The 19,269-nt window shown below is 43.9% G+C and overlaps 1 protein-coding gene and 1 non-coding gene across 3 annotated transcripts in view; both read right to left on the minus strand.

Annotated features, from left to right (window-relative positions):
- The window catches only part of LOC126185026 (amidophosphoribosyltransferase-like), a 247,646-nt gene that overhangs the window by 98,102 nt on the left and 130,275 nt on the right, over positions 1 to 19,269 (minus strand). The window contains exon 1 of one of the 2 annotated variants that reach the window (XM_049927755.1): positions 5,017 to 5,052. The exons of the other annotated variant lie outside the window; for it this stretch is intronic. Coding sequence (XP_049783712.1) covers positions 5,017 to 5,037 — 21 coding nt within the window. The 5' untranslated portion in view covers positions 5,038 to 5,052. Of the gene's footprint in view, positions 1 to 5,016; positions 5,053 to 19,269 lie in introns of those variants that run through there. 2 annotated transcript variants of the gene reach the window in all.
- Trnas-cga (transfer RNA serine (anticodon CGA)) lies at positions 18,237 to 18,311 on the minus strand. The gene has a single exon. It is a non-coding gene; the product is annotated as a tRNA-Ser (tRNA).

The raw sequence follows: 19,269 nt of genomic DNA on the forward strand, positions 1-19,269 counted from the left end.
ATAATCCTGATCTAATAGAGAGCGGCGTGACGGATACAGGGATTAGTGAACACAAGGTCATTGTAGCGAGGCTCAAAAGCATATCAACCAAAACCACTAAAAATAAACGCAAGATATATCTATTTAAAACAGACAAAAATTCGTTTGATACCTTCCTAAGAGAGTGTCTCTAGTCCTTCCAAGCTAATTATGTAAGTGTAGACCAGATATGGCTCAAATTCAAAGATACAGTATCGACAGCAATAGACAGATTCATACCGCATAAGTTAATAAGAGACGGGACTGATCCACCATGGTACACAAAACACATCAGAACACTGTTGCAGAAGCAACGAAAAAAGCATCTCACATTCAGAAGAACGCAAAATCCCCAAGACTGGCTAAGTTTCGCGGAAGCTCGAAATTTAGTGCGGACGTCAATGCGAGATAGTTTCCACAATGAAACAGTGTTTCAAAATATGGTAGAAAACCCAAAGAGATTCTGGTCGTATGTAAAGTACACCAGTGGCAAAAAAACAGTCAATACCGTCACTGCGCGATAGCGATGGAAATGTTACCGATGATGGTGCCACTAAAGTGGAGTTACTAAATATAGTTTTCTGTAATTCCTTCACGAAAGAAGATGAAGTAAATATACCTGAATTCGAAACCAGAATAGCTGTTAGCGTGAGTGACATAAAAGTAGATATCGTAGGTGTTGCGAAACAACTCAAATCACTTAAGAAAGGCAAGTCTTCCGGTCCATATGGCATACCAGTCAGGTTCCCTTCAGAGTATGCAGACACAAAAGCGCCTTTCTCAGCAATCATATACAACCGCTCACTTGACGAAAGGTCTGTTCCTAAAGAGTGGAAAGTAGCACAGGTCACAGAAATATTCAAGAAAGGAAATAGGAGTAACCCATTGAATTACAGACCCGTATCACTGACCTTAATTTGCAGTACGATTTTGGAGCATATACTGTACTCTAACACTATGAATCACCTTGAAGAGAATGACTTATTGATACATAACCAACACGGATTCAGAAAATATCGTTCTTGTGCGACACAGCTAGCTCTTTATTCTCATGAAGTAATGAGTGCTGTCGACAAGGGATCACAGATCGATTCCATATACCTAGATTTCCAGAAAGCTTTTGATAACGTTCCTCACAAGCGACTATTAATAAAATTGCGTGCATATGAAGTATCGTCTCAGTTGTGTGACTGGATTCGTGATTTCCTCTCAGAAAGGTCGCAGGTCGTAGTGATAGACGGTAAATCATCGAGTAGAATAGAAGTGATATCTGGCGGGTACACGATAAATCGCACAAATCTAAGGGCTGTCAATTCGACTAAATACCTAGGAATTACAATTACGAGCAACTTAAATTGTAAAGACTACATAGATAATATTGTGGGGGAGGCGAAACAAAGACTGCGCTTTGTTGGCAGAACACTTAGAAGATGCGACAAACCCACTAAAGAGACAGCCTACATTACACTTGTCCGTCCTCTGCTGGAATATTGCTGCGCGGTGTGGGATCCTTACGAGGTAGGATTGACGGAGGACATCGAAAAAGTGCAAAGAAGGGCAGCTCGTTTCGTGTTATCGCGCAATAGGGGTGAGAGTGTCACTGATATGATACGCGAGTTGGGGTGGCAGTCACTAAAACAAAAGCGGTTTTCTTTGCGGCGAGATCTGTTTAAGAAATTTCAATCACCAACTTTCTGTTCCGAATGCGAAAATATTTTTTTGACACCCACCTACGTAGGGAGCAATGATCATAATAAAATAAGAGAAATCAGAGCTCTAACGGAAAGATTTAGTTGTTCCTTTCTCCCACGTGCCATTCGAGAGGGGAATGGTAGAGAAGTAGTATGCAAATGGTTCGATGAACCCTCTGCCAGGCACTTAAGTATGAATTGCAGAGTAACGATGCAGATTTAGATGTAGAATCAGAACTGTCGTGTATAAAACAAGCCCGTTTTAAGTGAAGCTAGTTTTTCACTCGTCGCAATGTTTATGACGTCGTATCTCTTGAACAGTATGTCATACAATGATATAGTTTTGCAAGTACATTCAGTGGTATATGTGGATACCGTCTGCAAAAAAAGCTGCGAACAGAATTAGTAGTAAAGCAGTAAAATTACTTCAAAAATAGTGAAAAACGTAGTAAGTGATAAACTTTTTTCGTTTCAATATTTTGTGGGGATTTCAGCAAGATGTTTCGAAAAGGTTTGAAATTATGGGTAAGGTTTGTTGGAAGTCTCTAAGTGCTCCCATTCTCAAATACTGGATGAATATAGTCTTGGTAATTTGTGCGGCATGCTTTACGTTGCCTCAAGCCATACACAGTTTCTAACTGTAATACCTGAGTTTTTGTGTTAAACCTTTAACGAAAGATTATACCTATTAATGAGTAGATTATGACACCATTTAAAAAAATTTAAATTCGGTCAGTAATTATGTGAAATACTGAAAATTAAATTTTTGTTGCTGTTAGACAAGCAGACTACAACTGGGATCGGGTGACTTTAACAGTTTAGTAATATATATGACTGATATTGCTTTCTAACAGATGACGTAAAAGCTGATGGCGTTAACAGAATCCGAACGCGTTGAGATCGTCCTGATATCAGCAGAGAGGAGCATCCATCTTATCACAGCGGATTTCAACAAACGTCACGCATATAGCCCACTCATTACTCACAGCGCGGTGGTGCAACTGACATCGAAATTCCGTGAAACTGGCTCTGTCGTAGACGAACAGAAAGCTGGAGCATCTGAAATGGCTAAGGATGAAGCAACATCGACCGCTATTCTGGCATCGTACAAGAATCCGGAGAGCAGCACTCGTCGCATCTCGGAGGAATCTGTGGTCAGGGAGCGGACTGTTAATGCTCGTGCTCGCATTTCGGTACATGCGTTGGTTGACGTCCACGAGGACTAGGTGAACCGGTTAACAACCTTACAACGTGCCGGACAACGTATCAAGCACATCATGTAGCCTTTTTGGTTGGTTGGTTGGTTTTGGGGAAAGAGACCAAACAGCGAGGTCATCGGTCTCATCGGATTAGGGATGGAAGTCGGCCGTGCCCTTTCAGAGGAACCATCCCGGCATTTGCCTGGAACGATTTAGGGAAATCACGGAAAACCTAAATCAGGATGGCCGGATGTAGTCTTTGTTTTCACCAGAAATAGCCTCGTTCTGCGCAAAATGTGACGTAACTCGAAAATGTATGAAGCTGCGCTGCAATGAAAGAAACAATTTTTTTCTCGTGTAAATATTTATCTGTTTGATATGTCACATAACCTCCATTCCATTTGAAAATAACGAGTTGCGTCCATAATGCCGGTTGCACTACATTGATTCGATGACGGTAAAAGCCGCACAGATTTTTCTCCTCTCTCGCCTCGTATCACCAGACTTTAAATTTCTATTTCTGTTTTTGTGTTTTAAAGGTGGTTCCACATCTTTGGTGCTATGTCTGGGAAATAGTCCACCAACATAACAGTACAGCGCCACGGGTTGCCTACACACGCGATTGCAGGGGCAACGACAACAAGAGTCCAGACGCGAGTCCGTACAACACCGGGCGTGTTATTAAGGGTAATGTAGGAAGCCGCCACTGCGACTCAGAGCGCTCGCATCACTGGCAGCAGCATCGCTACTACGACTTGTTTCCTTTCGCCGTATCACACAGCCGCAAACAGTCCGCGACCAACCTATCCGCCAGCCGCTGTTTAAGCCAGCCCGTATCCGGCACTTACAAGCCAACTCTCCAACCGGAGTACGCCACTTCCGGAACTACGTGGAACCAGTCTTGCTTCTTGCTATGCTGAGACTTGGCCCCTCTATGTTCGGCCTCCCGGATTTTGGTATTCAACTTCGTATTGTGACTCGTCTCACCTTGCTCCTTAAGACAAATACGAGGGTTGTCCAGAAAATAAGTTCCGATCGGTCGCGAAATGGAAACCACTGGGAAAATCCGGTAAAGCTTTGCACAAATGTGTTGGGCAGTGTCTCTAGTATGCCCGTCGATCGTGTCGCGTCGCTCTTTTCAGTTTTTAGTGAACAGTGAGCACGTAAAGATGCATAGGGAATAGCGTCTCCTGCCACGTATGAGGGCCTGGTTAGAGATTTCGCCTGTATCATGCAGCCCACATAAAACAACAGTCGAGGATGCCAATTCTCGGCCGCACACTGCAGGGGCAATGAAGACGCTCCTGCAGCGTTTCCGGTGAGAAGTGTTTGATCAGCCACAATACAGTCCGTAATTGGCTCCCCCTGAGTCTCATCTCTGCTCACAAGAACCTCTCGCTATGAAGACAAAATTTTTCCACAGGCAACGAGCTGCAGATCAGTGCAGATTAACTGGCCGAAAGCACAGGCGGCTGCTTTCTATGACGAGGAAATTGGAAAGTTGATACAACACTACGACAAAACTCGAATTTGGAGCGGCGACTATGTAGAGAAGTAGGTGGAAGGTGTACCTAACAGTTGCAAATAAAACATTTCTGGTTTTCACAGTGGTTTCCATTTTGCGACCGATCGGAACTTACTTTCTGGACAACCCTCATATCAGACAGCGAACCAGACATTCTAGGCGAACGCTCTAGCCCTCACTAATCTTACCAAAAGTATTAACCTAACTCAGTTACTTTAACAGCTAAATAATTTTATATTCTTGTTCATTAATGCTTCAGGACGGGGAAGAGTGAATTTATGTTGTTATTAATAAACCTATTGTTCGTTGTCTACCTGAGTGTAAGTTTTCCCGCACCGAGCCCGATGTGGGCCACTTTATATCCTCTTTCCTGTATTGCAAAAGAGTACACAATATGTGCATGTGGAGCTGGTGAGTGTTTCGACCTCATGACTACTTCCTGCCATATTTAATATATACTTCACAAAAATACAAATAAATTTGTTGTAATGGTATATTACGGCTAGATTTCTTTTTCCTGTTTGATAAAATCTAGTCGCCTTATTTAAGAATTAGAAATCAAATTTTCTCAGCACTGTCTCACTTGCAGTACGTAGCGATGCATTCAGGTTTGGTTGTCAGCTTCCCTGTGCATTAGAGGCGACCTGGGTACTCACAGCGTGTTTTCTCCGCGTTGCAGTCAGCACTCACCTGAAATAGGAAAACACACATTATTTATCTCAAAGTGAAGTCTGGATGTTCTTATCTGCATTAAACAAAATACTCTAGTGAGTTCACAAAAGTCAAGGGATAACGATATGCACATATACAGATGGCGTTAGTATCGCGTACAAGGTATAATAGTGCAATGCAATGGAGGAGCTATCTTTCGTACGCTAGTAGTTCATGTGAAAAGGCTTCTGCACGAGGGGAATTAACAGACTGAGCGCGGAATGGTAGTTGGGAGCTAGACGAATGGGACTTTCCATTTCGGAAATCGTTAGGGAATTCAATATTCCGACATCCACAGTATCAAGAGTGTGCCTAGAATACCAAATTTCAGGCATTACCTCTCACCACGGACAACACAGTGGCCGATGTCCTTGACTTAACGACCGAGAGCAGCGACGTTCGCGTAGAGTTGTCAGTGCTAACAGACAAGCAACGCTACGTGACGTCACCGTAGAAATCAATCTGGGACGTACGACGAACGTATTCATTAGAACAGTGCGGCAAAATATGGCGTCAATGAGCTGACAGCAGACGACCGACTTGAGTGCGTTTGCTAAAAGCACGACATCGCCTGCAAAGCCTCTCCTAGGTTTGTTACCAAATCGGTTGGACCTCAGACGACTGAAAACCGTGGCCTGGTCAGACGGGTCCTGATTTCAGCGAACATTTATGGGTCATAATCGAGAGATCAGTTCGTGCACAAAATCCTGCACCGGTAACACTTTCGCAATTACGGACGGCTATAGGGGCAGGGGCAGCATGGCTCACTATTTCTGCAGGGGATTTGCAACGACTTGAGTCAATGCCACGCCGAGCTGCTGCACTACGCCGGGCAAAAGAACGCCCGACGTAATATTAGCAGGTATCCCATGACTCTTAACTCCAGTCTATGCCGCCAATGTTTATTGCAGTCGTAGAAACTGCGAATATTCGCCAGTCCCATACGTACTTCTCCCTATAGATCGAGCAGATAAAATAGCGAAACAGCAGCTGGCACATAAGTACACAAAGAGTCGTACTGTCCATACTCTATTCATAAATGGAAAGGGGAGAAACGTTAGTAACCGGAATAATAAGAACTGCCATCTAGCACTTGTCAGAGATTCGCAAAGTACAGATGTAGGTTATGTGCGTGACTTGAACCATGTTCCGTGACTTATCGACGACGATTGAGTGCTGATGGACTAGGATGACTCCCCGTAGCGTTTGGTGTCTCCTTAAGTCCACACCGCGATTTTACTTGCTAGGTGGAAACAACTTTTTCCATCGTACCACAGTCGAGTAGGTGAAATCGAGGCTAACAATTTGACATAGAACACTTGCGGCTTATGAAGCCAGGAAATAACGTAAAAGTGGCCCGGAAAAGTTACCTGTTACATCGCGTGTGCGCCGTGTGGTATTTTCAGTACCCTTTCGCTCTCTATAGTCGGCTTTTTAGTTAACATTATTAAATTTCCCGAGAGTGTAATAAAAGAATAAGACTTTTGTGAACGTTATGACCGGCCGTTGTGGCCGAGCGGTTCTAGGCGCTACAGTCTGGAACCGCGCGACCGCTGCGGTCGCAGGTTCGAATCCTGCCTCGGGCATGGATGTGTGTGATATCCTTAAGTTAGTTAGGTTTAAGTAGTTCTAAGTTCTAGGGGCTGATGACCTCAGAAGTTAAGTCTCATAGTGCTCAGAGCCATTTGAACCACTTTTTGAACGTTATGCAAAAACCAATTATATTAATAATTCGATCTACACTTAATCCTTACAAGCACAGCAGCTTCGTAGTAAGAAGGCCAGGCAAACTAAACGATTTAATTGTTAGTTTTATGCGGTTAAATTTCACAGTTTTGAGGTGCAACTGAATAAACGTCGATATTACATTCTGTAGGTGCAAAAACAAGGGATTTTCAACATTCCAGGACGACTTTAGCCAAAATCACGCGCGGAATGCTTGCGCTGTAGCTTAGGTGGCTTTTACAGGTCAATTTGAGATTATTCTCCGGCTTCACAGACCGTACGCATCCTATACCAGTTTGTTCATCTCGACTTTACCTGCACGAATGTGAAATGTTATCAACAGCTATTGTTTACACTCTATACAGTTCCTTTGATAAGACGACGACGTATCCCTCTAGAGCATTTGCCACATCCGCTAACTTCACGAACAGCAGCGAGCAAGGCCGTTTTTAAGCGCAGGCTACGTAGTCTTTAGCCTAGGGCCCGCTTCACGAAAATGTAAAATATAAAGCATTTTAATTTGAATGCCGTCATGGACTTCGCATAGACTTATTGCTCTGAGTTTTTCAGTGGACAGCTGATACGAATTAAGTCGGCAGTCATCTCGCAAACACCGCGCACTCTCGCATCGAACTCCCAGTGGCGCCCAATCAAGTGCGTGGCCCTTAACTTGGCGAACCTAGTAAGACTTTTAAAGACTGGGTAACGAAATTTCGGCAGTTTAAAATTAGTGCGATTTGTGAAAAAAAAATTCTTCCACACATTTTTTCCATCCAAACCAGGACCCATAAAACTTGGACGGCTTTTCCTTAATATCGAGATCTAAGAATGTACCTATCACTTAGCATTAACAGCAACTGAAAATGACTTTTTGCATGGACATAATTGGTGCTGAATACCTTATGGAATCAATTATGTTTTTTAATCCTATCGATTCAAATCAGAAACTATATCTTAAAATCTTATAAATTCATTGCCAAACTTTAAATGCTGCAGTATAGGCTTTTAATTAAAAAAGTCTTTCTAAAATACATTTTTGCGGCTTAGTTATCACCAGTGCCCACACCACACAATCTGCCTAAAGGGATATAGCTCCTACCTACGGCCCTTGCTGCATGCTGAGACACGAAAGACGTACACTAATCTTATCAAACGGATCAGGACACTCATTAGTGGACATTACTACGGGGTATGACAACCTTTCGCCTTTATGACGGCTTGAACTCTGCTGGAGGCACTTTCACTTTCAATGAGATGTCTGAATGTCTCTGGAGCAATGGAACCGAAACCTGAGAAGGTACTGATGTTCGACGCTGGGAACTGAATCGAAGTCCACGTTCCGACACATCCTGCAGTTTCTCCATTGGTTTCAGGTTGGGACTCTGGGCAGGACGGGCCATTTCAGAAATGTTATTGTCCACAAATCTTTGTCTCACAGACGTTCCCTTAGGACAGGGTGCACTGTCACTCTGATACAATAAATCATCGTCTCCGAACTATTACTCTACTGTACGCAGTACACAATGCTGTAAAATGTTAAAATTCCAAGCGCAACCCGTACCGTAACACCACCTGTGCGTTCTTCACCGCTGGCACCACACGTGAAAAGTAGCGTTTTCCACACATTCTTCAAACCGAAACGCTTCCATCGTATTGCCGCAGGGTATAGTGTGATCTATTGGTCCGAATCAATCGTTTCCAATCATCCACTTTCCAATGGCGTCGTTCTTCACACCACCTCAAGCCTCGCTTAGCACTGACTATGGAAATGTGTGGGTTATTAGGAGCTACTCAACCAGTGTTGCCCATTCTTTTTAACTCTCTACGCAGTCATTGTGCCAGCTAGACTGCTGGTAGCACTTTGGAACTCACGAATGATTCCTTTTGCTGATCTCATGCGATATTTTAAACTACCCTCCTACCCTGATGACATCCAATGACACGTCCACGTTCGCAATCCTTGAGCCCTCCTGCTGTTATTGCTTCTGTGCTGACGGCACAATACACCCTACCTGCTTTCATATTGGCTTATCCACAACTATTTACATCTAGTGGTCACTTCCACAATACATACGGGTGTCGGGATACTTTTGATCAGACAGTCCACATCTACATCGACACTCCGCAAGCCACCATACGGTGCGTGGCGGAGGGTACCCTGTACCACTACTAGTCATTTCCTCTCCTGTTCAACTCGCAAATAGAGCGACGAAAAGCGACTGAATATATGCCTCCCTAGAGCCCTAATTTCTAATATCTTATCTTATTCATCCTTACGCACAAAGTGTGTTGGTGACAGTAGAATCGCTTGGCAGTCAGCTTCAAATTTCGGTTCTCTAAATTTTCTTAATTGTGTTTCTCGAACAGAACGTCGCCTTCCCTCCAGGGATTCCCATTCCAGTTCCCGAAACAACTCTGCAACACTTACGTGTTGTTCTAACTAACTGGTAACAAATCTAGCAGCCCGCCTCTGAATTGCTTCGACGTCTTCCTTCAATTCGACCTGGTACGGATCCCAAACACTCGAGCAGTACTCAAGAATAGGTCGCACCAGTGTCCTATATGGGGTCTCCTTCACAGATGAACCACTCTTTCCTAAACTTCTCCCAATAACCTGAAGTCGACCATTCGCCTCTCTATCACAGTTCTTACATGCTCGTTCCATTTCATATCGCTTTGCAGCATGACGCCCAAATATTTAAACAATTTGACTCTGTCACGCAGGACACTGGCAATTTTGTATCCGAACACTAAAGGTTTGTTCTGCCGCAGTGACTTACATTTTTCCACATTTAGAGTTACCTACCATTCATCACACCAACTAGAAATTTTCTCTAAGTCCTCTTGTATCTTTCTACAATCACCACAGCACCATCAGCAAATAATCGTAGATTGCTGCGCACCCTGTCTGCCAAGTCATTTATGTATACAGAGAACAACAGCGGTTCTATCACAGTTTCCTGGGGTAAATAACATAAATGTCGTGTGACGAGGTCCTCCCGTAGGGTAGACCGCTCGCCGGGTGCAGGTCTTTCGATTTGACGCCACTTCGGCGACTTGCGCGTCGGTGTGGATGAAATGGTGACGATTAGGACAACACAACACCCAGTCCCTGAGCGGAGAAAATCTCCGACCCAGTCGGGAATCGAACCCGGGCCCTTAGGATTGACATTCTGTCCCACTGACCACTTTTTTTTCGCATTTTGTCGTTGCGGACGACACATGACATCCGTTTAAGTTCGTTTGTTGATCCTGTCACTCAGTTTTTAGTTTTTTATTACAGAGGCCAACCAGCTCTGACCGAACACGCTGAGCTACCGTGCCGGCACCACTCAGCTACCGGGGGCTACTGAAGTGGCGTCAAATCGAAAGACTTGCACCCGGCGAACGGTCTAACCGACGGGAGGCCCTAGTCACGACATCTACATTCCTGGGGGATTCCTGACGATACCCTTGGCTCTGATGACCACTCGTCCTCGAGGACAACATACTGGGTTCTGCTACTTAAAAAGTCTTCAAGCTCCTCACTTATCAGAGGACCTATTCCATATGCTCGTACCTTCGTTAACAGCTTGCAATGGAGCACCGTGTCAAATGCTTTCCGGTAATCCTGAAATATGTAATCTACCTGTTGCCCTTCATCCACAGTTCGCAGTATTCCATGTGAGAAAAGGTCAAGATGAGTATCACACGAGCGATGCTTTCTAAAACCAAGCGTGTCTGCGACGCAGTGTTAGCGCTGCAGGCTATTAAGATGCGATATACGCAAGTATTATTTTAGTTTACCCGTCTTAATCATACTACAAATTAAGAGTGTGTTTCAACAGAAGTGCTCCTCTTTATCAGTAATGCATCATCAGAGGTGACTGGAGTTTATTGCTCTCTATGATTATGGTGGTGGTGGTTAGTGTTTAACGTCCCGTCGACAACGAGGTCATTAGAGACGGAGCGCAAGCTCGGGTTAGGGAAGGATTGGGAGGGAAATCGGCCGTGCCCTTTCAAAGGAACCATCCCGGCATTTGCCTGAAACTATTTAGGGAAATCACGGAAAACCTAAATCAGGATGGCCGGAGACGGGATTGAACCGTCGTCCTCCCGAATGCGAGTCCAGTGTGCTAACTACTGCGCCACCTCGCTCGGTTCTATGATTATGCTTTACCAGTAAAGCGAAACGTGTCTGGCGAAACCCTCGTACAATTTTCAGCAGGCTAAAGACAGGAAAATCAAAACAATAAAGTGAAAGATGGCCATCGTAACAAAATTATTAGGATATACCGGTTTCGATTCTTGGTGATTATTTTTCTCAGGTAACACCATTGTGAGTTGAATTCTGTTGAGCGCCAATGCGTCTCCTGAGCTGACTGTACCAAGCGGTTAGCTACATACTGCTCGTTACTTTCAGTTTTTAATCAATAACTGTATGTCACTATGATTTTCAACAGATTTAGATAAGAATCCGAAAAATGGAAATTGCTGGTACAACCGTGAAGAATGCGGTATGGGGATTCACACGGGTATGAATGAAGTGCTATTGTAAACAAATCACACGGCCAGCAACGTCCTGGTTCCCAATGTGTGCGCTGAGAGTTCAAATGTCAAGCTACGTTCATCCTGTGTCCGCCTGTCGTTTCCTCGGCTCCTCGTATATGGTATAGGAACAAAGATATTCGAGTTGCGTTACAGTGCCACTGCAAACGCAGGTGTTACTATCGGCAACATCGTTACTTAATGTTATTGTAATGGAACGCATTTGAGCACTTTTCCTTCACATAGGCGATCGCCACAACACGTAGCGATAGATACAAAATATGTACTTAGGTATTTTAATTAATTCGTTGGTTTCCAGAAATACACTCTTCCATTGCCATGCCACGGGTTGACACACGAAGACGTCGGACAATCACTGAGAGACACAAAAAATGAACAAAGCTAAATAAAATTTTTTCCATTGTGGCTTCTCTCCCCACTCAATGCTTACTTGTTTCGTTTTTATATTTTGCCACAGCTGCACGATCCCTATAATGCTCCTAACATTCATTAAATGTGTACCATCTGATGATGAATCGGTAGCCGATTTTAACCAGTCACGGTAAATAAAAATTGAAGAAACACAAAATGCGACTAATTGCAGTTATTTCTGGCAACCTTTAAGAAAACTAAATATTTTTGTTGACGACATATCCACAACTAAATACAAAGACGATAAAGCAGTCAGGCTAGATAACTCCCAGTAGCTCCAGTGAAGTCCAGTGAAGGTACATCACGTGTGATATCACTAACACGAAAGACAAACGAACAGTATAAAACATATGATCAACGATGAGCAAACATGACGATACGACCATCCCAACAGCTGAAGCTATCATGACTACATGAATAAACGCAGATTAGTCGTACAACCAAAAAGTAAAGAAAACATAAATACGAATACTTGAACACAGGGTATTGCATTCGCTAAAGAGCCAGCCACGAGAAAACTAATCCACCTGGTTTGCATCATATATGAGACAAGCGAAATACCCTCACATCTGAAGAAGAATGAAGTAAGTCCAATTCCGAATAAAGCAGGTGCTGACAGGTGTGAATATTACCTGACTATCAGTTTAATAAGCCGTGGTTGCAATATACTAACATGAATTAATTACAGAAGAATGGAAAAACAATTAGAAAACGGACACTTGGAGGATCAGTTTGGTTTTCGGAGAAATGCAGGAACATTCGTAGGGAGCCTAAACAGAATTAATTGTGGAAACTGCCGCGCTCAGTAGCCGTGCTGTCTCAGGCGCCTTGTCGCGGTTCGGGCGGCTCCCCCCGTCGGAGGTTCGAGTCCTCCCTGGGGCATGGGTGTATGTGTCGTCCTTAGCGTGAGTTAGTTTAAGTTACATTAATTAGTGTGTAAGCCTAGGGACCGATGACCTCAGCTGTTTGGTCCCATAGAACCTTACCACAAATTTCAAATTTTTTGTGACATTTGTCAGATGAAAGGAACATTAACACCCTGTTTAAAGAGCACGCGACGAGAAGTGATAGTAACCGATTAACTTTTCCTGACATTTAGAGGTCTCCAAGCACAAAGTACTCAGTGCATCTCAAATATTTATAAAACTTGTCTGGTTATTCCAACAACTGAGGAAAGGGTGTACAGCAGACTTTCGTTAGTCTGTAAAAAGAGCTCTGTGAGAGTGTTAAGGGTCACCAGTAATAACGAACGTTATCCCATGATACGAATAATTAAGAGTGTTATACATTTGACAATGATGCTTGCTTATATTTGACTGTGCCTATGGGCAGATTACCATTACACGTATGTGAAACAATGCGAAGTAATTATTTGATTTCCTTGTTTACGGAACTTGACAATGGGTTCATGCATTCTTCAACTGTGTTTGTAAATTTAAAAAACACACATCCGTATTACTGTCGCGTAATTTTCTCCGTACTGCGTGCCTATAACATACAGAATAATATCCGATTACAGAATTGGTGGCGAATATCTGGAGCACTACATATCGATTACTTTCAATATTTAGGGGTGATACTCAGAAGCGATATGAAATTGGAGTAACACATGAAATATGTAATAGGAAAAGCGACCAGAAGACTTACATCTGTTCGACGGGTTCTGCGAAAGTGCATTGCATCTCTAAATGAAATCGCATACGAAAGGCTAATGCGACCGTATCTAGGAGAGTGTTCCAGCCGTTTCTAACCTTATCAGACTAAACGAATTCGGAGGTCGGCATAACCCATACTTAAGCCACTTGGAAGAAATACGAAATCCTCACGAAACCCTTAATTAGAAAACTGGTACAACATTTCTGCTAACACCGTGGTATATCTCGCGTAGGGATCAGGTGAATAAGAACGAGTAGGGGCGCGGGGTCACATGGAGTGGTATTTTCCCTTCAGTCAATACACAAGCGGATTAAAACAGAATACCTAAGTTTGGAAGAACCACCCTTGGTCACGCTCTGTACAGTGTCTTGCATAGTATACATGGTGAATCACCTAAAATTTGCACCATAAATTTTGTGAAAATGGAAAGTGCAACTGATGTGCAGTTTTCACAAAATGGGTTGTTAGTCAGGGGCTTGTAATTTTAGCCAATAAACAGATTGTAATAATACTCAAAGTATATTTTTGTGCTAATATACACTTTTTAAATGGAACAATACCTATTGACATTAACAGAAGTAGGGTAAATTAGAATGTCAGTGGTGTTCGTTGCAGGATTCTAGTGCGAGACCTTTACGAGCTATCGTATTTCGAAAAGTCGCACACATCGACACCTGTTCGTGCCATTCAACCTGCATATTTGCTACGTACTATGTCGTCATGTTTGCTTCAGTGTGCTTGTGTGTTTCTTGAATACACTGTGACTTGCTAATCAGTTTGTGTATGACTTCCAAGCAGCAGATCGTGTGTGGACGATGTAATTTACCAACGTAGGAAAAGCCGACATGTTCATGGTGTATGGAGAGGTGTAGGAAGAATGCAGGTCGTTGTTGTACGGTATATGAGGAAAGGTATCCCAGTAGACGTCAACCATCTCGGCATTATTTATTAAATTCTTCACCCAGTTACGTGAAAGTGGTAAACACCTAAAATATGTAACAGAAGGAAACAAGTGACGACAGAAAAGGGGAAAATTAGTGTTGTTGTTGCTGTTGCAGTTGATCCGCACGTTAGCTCCCGCGCAACAGCACAGGGAGTGGCACGAGTCAGGCTGATGTCCTACGCATTCTCCAGCGACATAGGTTCCAACACTATCACGTGTCTCTCCATCAAGAGCTGCGTGGAAACGATTATGAGAATCGTGTTAACTTCTGTAAATGGGCATTAAGGCAGGTTACCCCAGATACTGAAGCGATATTTACCAATCACGGTCAAGTACATCTCCGAAACTTGCATTCCTGGTCCGCTGACGATCCCTGTCGGCTCCGTCAGGCGGAACGTCAGCGTCCACGGAGTGTGAGCCTGTTGTGTGGGATAGTGATCTATCAGCTCATAGACCTGAACGCGCGCAAGTATCGCAGCCTCCTAACGGACCAACTTCCCCGGATGTTAGTCGACGTTCCTCTGCAGATTAGGTGGAACATGTGATACCATCATCATGGCTGTCCATCCCGTAGTGCAAGAAGTCTAACAGCATGCCTTCACGAATATTTTCCAAATCGTTGGATTGGACGCAGAAGAACTGTAGACGTTTTTCTGTGGGGAAAGCTGAAAGACGCTGTCTACAAGAACATACCAACTACACCGGATGATAGGCAACGACGTATTACTGCAGCCTGCTCGGACATTTCCGACGAAATGTTAACACGTGTGCAGCAGTCGTTCCATACCACACTACAAGCGCGTATCGCCGCTGCCGGTGGTTATTTTGAACACTACCTGTGATCGTCAGTTGTCTCGTTATTGGTCAGAATCCACGTAACTAGTGTATGCACTTGTACTGTTCTTTAGTGTGTGACACCACAGGCATTGTACAAGTGTCGGCGTGGAAACTTTTCAGAATACGATACCTCGTAAACGACTCGCAGTAGAATCCTGCAACACCACTGATATTCTAATTTACCGTTCTTTTAGTTTGTTAATATCAATAAGCAATGTTCCATTTAAAAAATAGGTTTTCGGAAAAAATGCACTTTCGAAGTATTACTACAATCTACACTAGTGGCCATTAAAATTGCTACACCACAAAGATGACGTGCTACAGACGCGAAATTTAACCGACAGGAAGAAGATGCTGTGACATGCAAATGATTAGCTTTTCAGAGCATTCACACAAGGTTGGTGCCGGTGGCGACACTTACAACGTGCTGACACGAGGAAAGTTTCCAACCGATTTCTCATACACACACAGCAGTTAACCGGCGTTGTCTGGTGAAACGTCGTTGTGATGCCTCGTGTAAGGAGGAGATATGCGTACCATCACGTTTCCGACTTTTATATAGGTCGGATTGTAGCCTATCACGATTGCGGTTTATCGTATCGCGACATTGCTGCTCGCGTTGGTGGAGATCTAATGACTGTTAGCAGAATACGGAATCGGTGGGTTCAGGAGGGTAATACGGAACGCCGTGCTGGATCCCAACGGCCTCGTATCACTAGCAGTCGAGATGACAGGCATCTTATCCGCATGGCTGTAACGGATCGTGCAGCTACGTCTCGATCACTGTGTCAACAGATGGGGACGTTTGCAAGACAAAAACCATCTGCACGAACAGTTCGACGACGTTTGCAGCAGCATGAACTATCAGCTCGGAGACTATGGCTGCGGTTACCCTTGACGCTGCACCACAGACAGGAACGCCTGCGACCGTGTACTCAACGACGAACCTGGGTGCACGAATGGCAAAACGTCATTTTTTCGGATGAATCCAGGTTCTGTTTACAGCATCATGATGGTCGCATCCGTGTTTGGTGACATCGATGTGAACGCACATTGGAAGCGTGTATTCGTCATCGCCATACTGGCGTATCACCTGGCGTGATGGTATGGGATGCCACTGGTTACACGTTCTGGTCACCTCTTGTTCGCATTGACGGCTCTTTGAACAGTGGACGTTACATTTCAGATGTGTTACGACCCGTGGCTCTACCCTTCATTCGATCCCTGCGAAACCCTACATTTCAGCAGGATAATGCACGACCGCATGTTGCAGGTCCTGTACGGGCCTCTGGATACAGAAAATGTTCGACTGCTGCCCTGGCCAGCACATTCTCCAGATCTCTCACCAATTGAAAACTTTTGGTCAATGGTGGCCGAGCAACTGGCTCGTCACAAGACGCCAGTCACTACTCTTGATGAACTGTGGTATCGTGTTGAGGCTGCATGAGCAACTGTACCTGTACACGCTATCCAAGCTCTGTGAAAATGCCCAGGCGTATCAAACCCGTTATTACGGCCAAAGGTGGTTGTTCTGGGTACTGATTTCTCAGGATCTATGCACCCAAATTGCGTGAAAATGTAATCACATGTCAGTTGTAGTATAATATATTTGTCCAATGAATACCCGTTTATCATTTGCATTTCCTCTTGGTGTAGCAATTTTAATGGCCAGTAGTGTATTATTGGCTAATAATACGAGCCCCTGACTACCAATCCGTTCTGTGAAAATCGCACATCAATAGTCATTCCCATTTTCGCAATATATGCGGTGTAAGTTTCAGGTTATTCACCCTTTATATGTGGAGGTAGTCTGAAAAGAGCGTCACTGGCGCTGCACGCAAATTGTGAAGCGTACGCGTCACGAGTGCTCGTAAATAGTGTTTGTGAATGTGCGCCCCTGCAAGAAACAGTCTCTCAGCTCAACGACAGATGGCCAACAGGGACGATATATTCTCAAGCCATCACACAGCTGGCAAGTGGCGAGGGACGCATGAAAACCGCACCACTGATCTTTGGCCCTTCGAATGCAATCGCCAGACTAACTTGAGTTTAGCTGCGCAGAAGAAAAAACAGATGCCGTGGGCCAAGGCCGCAAGGCCGGGACAATAAGGCCCAACGCACGAGGACAAAAACCCAGCCCCGCGATAACAGCCTCCGACGTGACGCGGCTGCCCTTTAACTTCTTTGCTCACGTATGAGTATTTAAATAGTCTTCCCGCTGCAGAACCAATATATGCTTCATGCACTCTCAGCTGTTTTAAAAATGTCAGTGTAGACGTTCCCTTCACCGAATTATTTCGTTCCTAAGGGTTGACAATGATAACTGTGATTACTTAAATGTAAATAAATTCTATGCCAGTCACTTGTTAGTTGTGCCACAACGTGTTTCGATGTTCCATACTGTTATCTTCTCGCGATAATTACGTAGTTACATTCTTGGTATTAGTAAAGAGCACCGACGCCATTTCACAGCAGCAAACCAAGGAAAACAGACTTATCTTTGGGTGATGTTTCTTTCTCCTTTTTCTTGAAAAGCTAAAACCAGAAATAATTCAAACAGAAGCTGCATACGACTAATTGTTGTATGAGATCTTCTCTGTACATGTGATGTTAGAATGTTACACAAAGATTTTACATATTTCCACGTACATAATCACCCTGTAATTCACAATTAAGTACCTGGCAGGAGATTCATCGAACCACCTTCAAGCTATTTCTCTACCATTCAAATATCTAACAGCGCGCGAGAAAAACGAAACTAAAATCTACGTATTATACATGTACCTATATCAATCACAGTACTGATACGTGGAATCGCTGGAGCTGGAGTATTTAACACCATAACTGTATACGGCGTACAACAGTGGTGTAAGGGAAGTAGAGACGAACAATTTTATACAGGACACTTGCGTCTATCAAGCCGGAAAATAATATCAAATTGAAACTTGAAACTTCCTGGCAGATTAAAACTGTGCGCCGGACCGAGACTCGAACTCGGGACCTTTGCCTTTCGCGGGCAAGTGCTCTACCAACTGAGCTACCCAAGCACGACTCATGTTCCGTCTTCACAGCTTTACTTCCGCCAGTACCCCGTCTCCTACCGAGTTCGAGTCTCGGTCCGGCACACAGTTTTAATCTGCCAGGAAGTTTCATATCAGCGCACACTCCGCTGCAGAGTGAATATCTCAGTCTGGAAATATCAAATTGACCTACAGCGCACCGCGAGGTTTTCGATATCTTCTCGCTTTCTTACGCCACTGGCTTAGACAGCTATTTCGGTAACATTGTTAATTTAAACTTTCCCATGAGGTTATGAAAGAGAAAATACTTTGGTAAACGTTATATACCAACTGATTACGTTAACAATTCGGTCTAAACTTAACATTCAAAGTAGTTTCGTACTATGAAGGCTAGACAAACCAAACAACTTATTTGTTAATTTTATGCTGTTAAAGTTCACAAAATTTTGAGGTAAAATTTACACGAACGTGAATTTTACATCTTGTAAGCACAAAAAAAGAAGATTTTAATATACAAGCACGAATTTAGCCAAAATGTCCAGCTGTACGAGTGGCGGTCGAAAAGTTTCTAGCCCGAGATAGTTACCGTAATGTCTCGCACAACCACCACCACTTGCTTTAATGGTGACCCGTTTTGAGTATGCAAGTCAAATTTCACGGCTCCAGCATCGTTAGTTTTGCCGCTAGGATGCGTTGTATGACGTAGTGTAAGCAATTGGCGAATTTCGAGAGAATCAAGAACCGTGCTGTGATTGAATATCTCCATTTGAAGGGAATGATGCCCAAGGAAATTGCGGAGGACATACGGAATACACTTAAGGAAAGTGCTCCGTCTTATGCAACAGTGAAAAACGGGGTGTTCGCCTTCAAACGTGGAAGAACGAGTGTGGAAGACGCGCCTAGGAGCGGAAGGCCTGTCGCCGTTGCCACTGATGAAACAGTGACTGCAATTCATACAGTTTTGCAGGATCGTCGAACGGCGTAG

This window comes from Schistocerca cancellata, chromosome 4, assembly GCF_023864275.1.
Source record: "Schistocerca cancellata isolate TAMUIC-IGC-003103 chromosome 4, iqSchCanc2.1, whole genome shotgun sequence".
Lineage (NCBI taxonomy): Eukaryota > Metazoa > Arthropoda > Insecta > Orthoptera > Acrididae > Schistocerca > Schistocerca cancellata.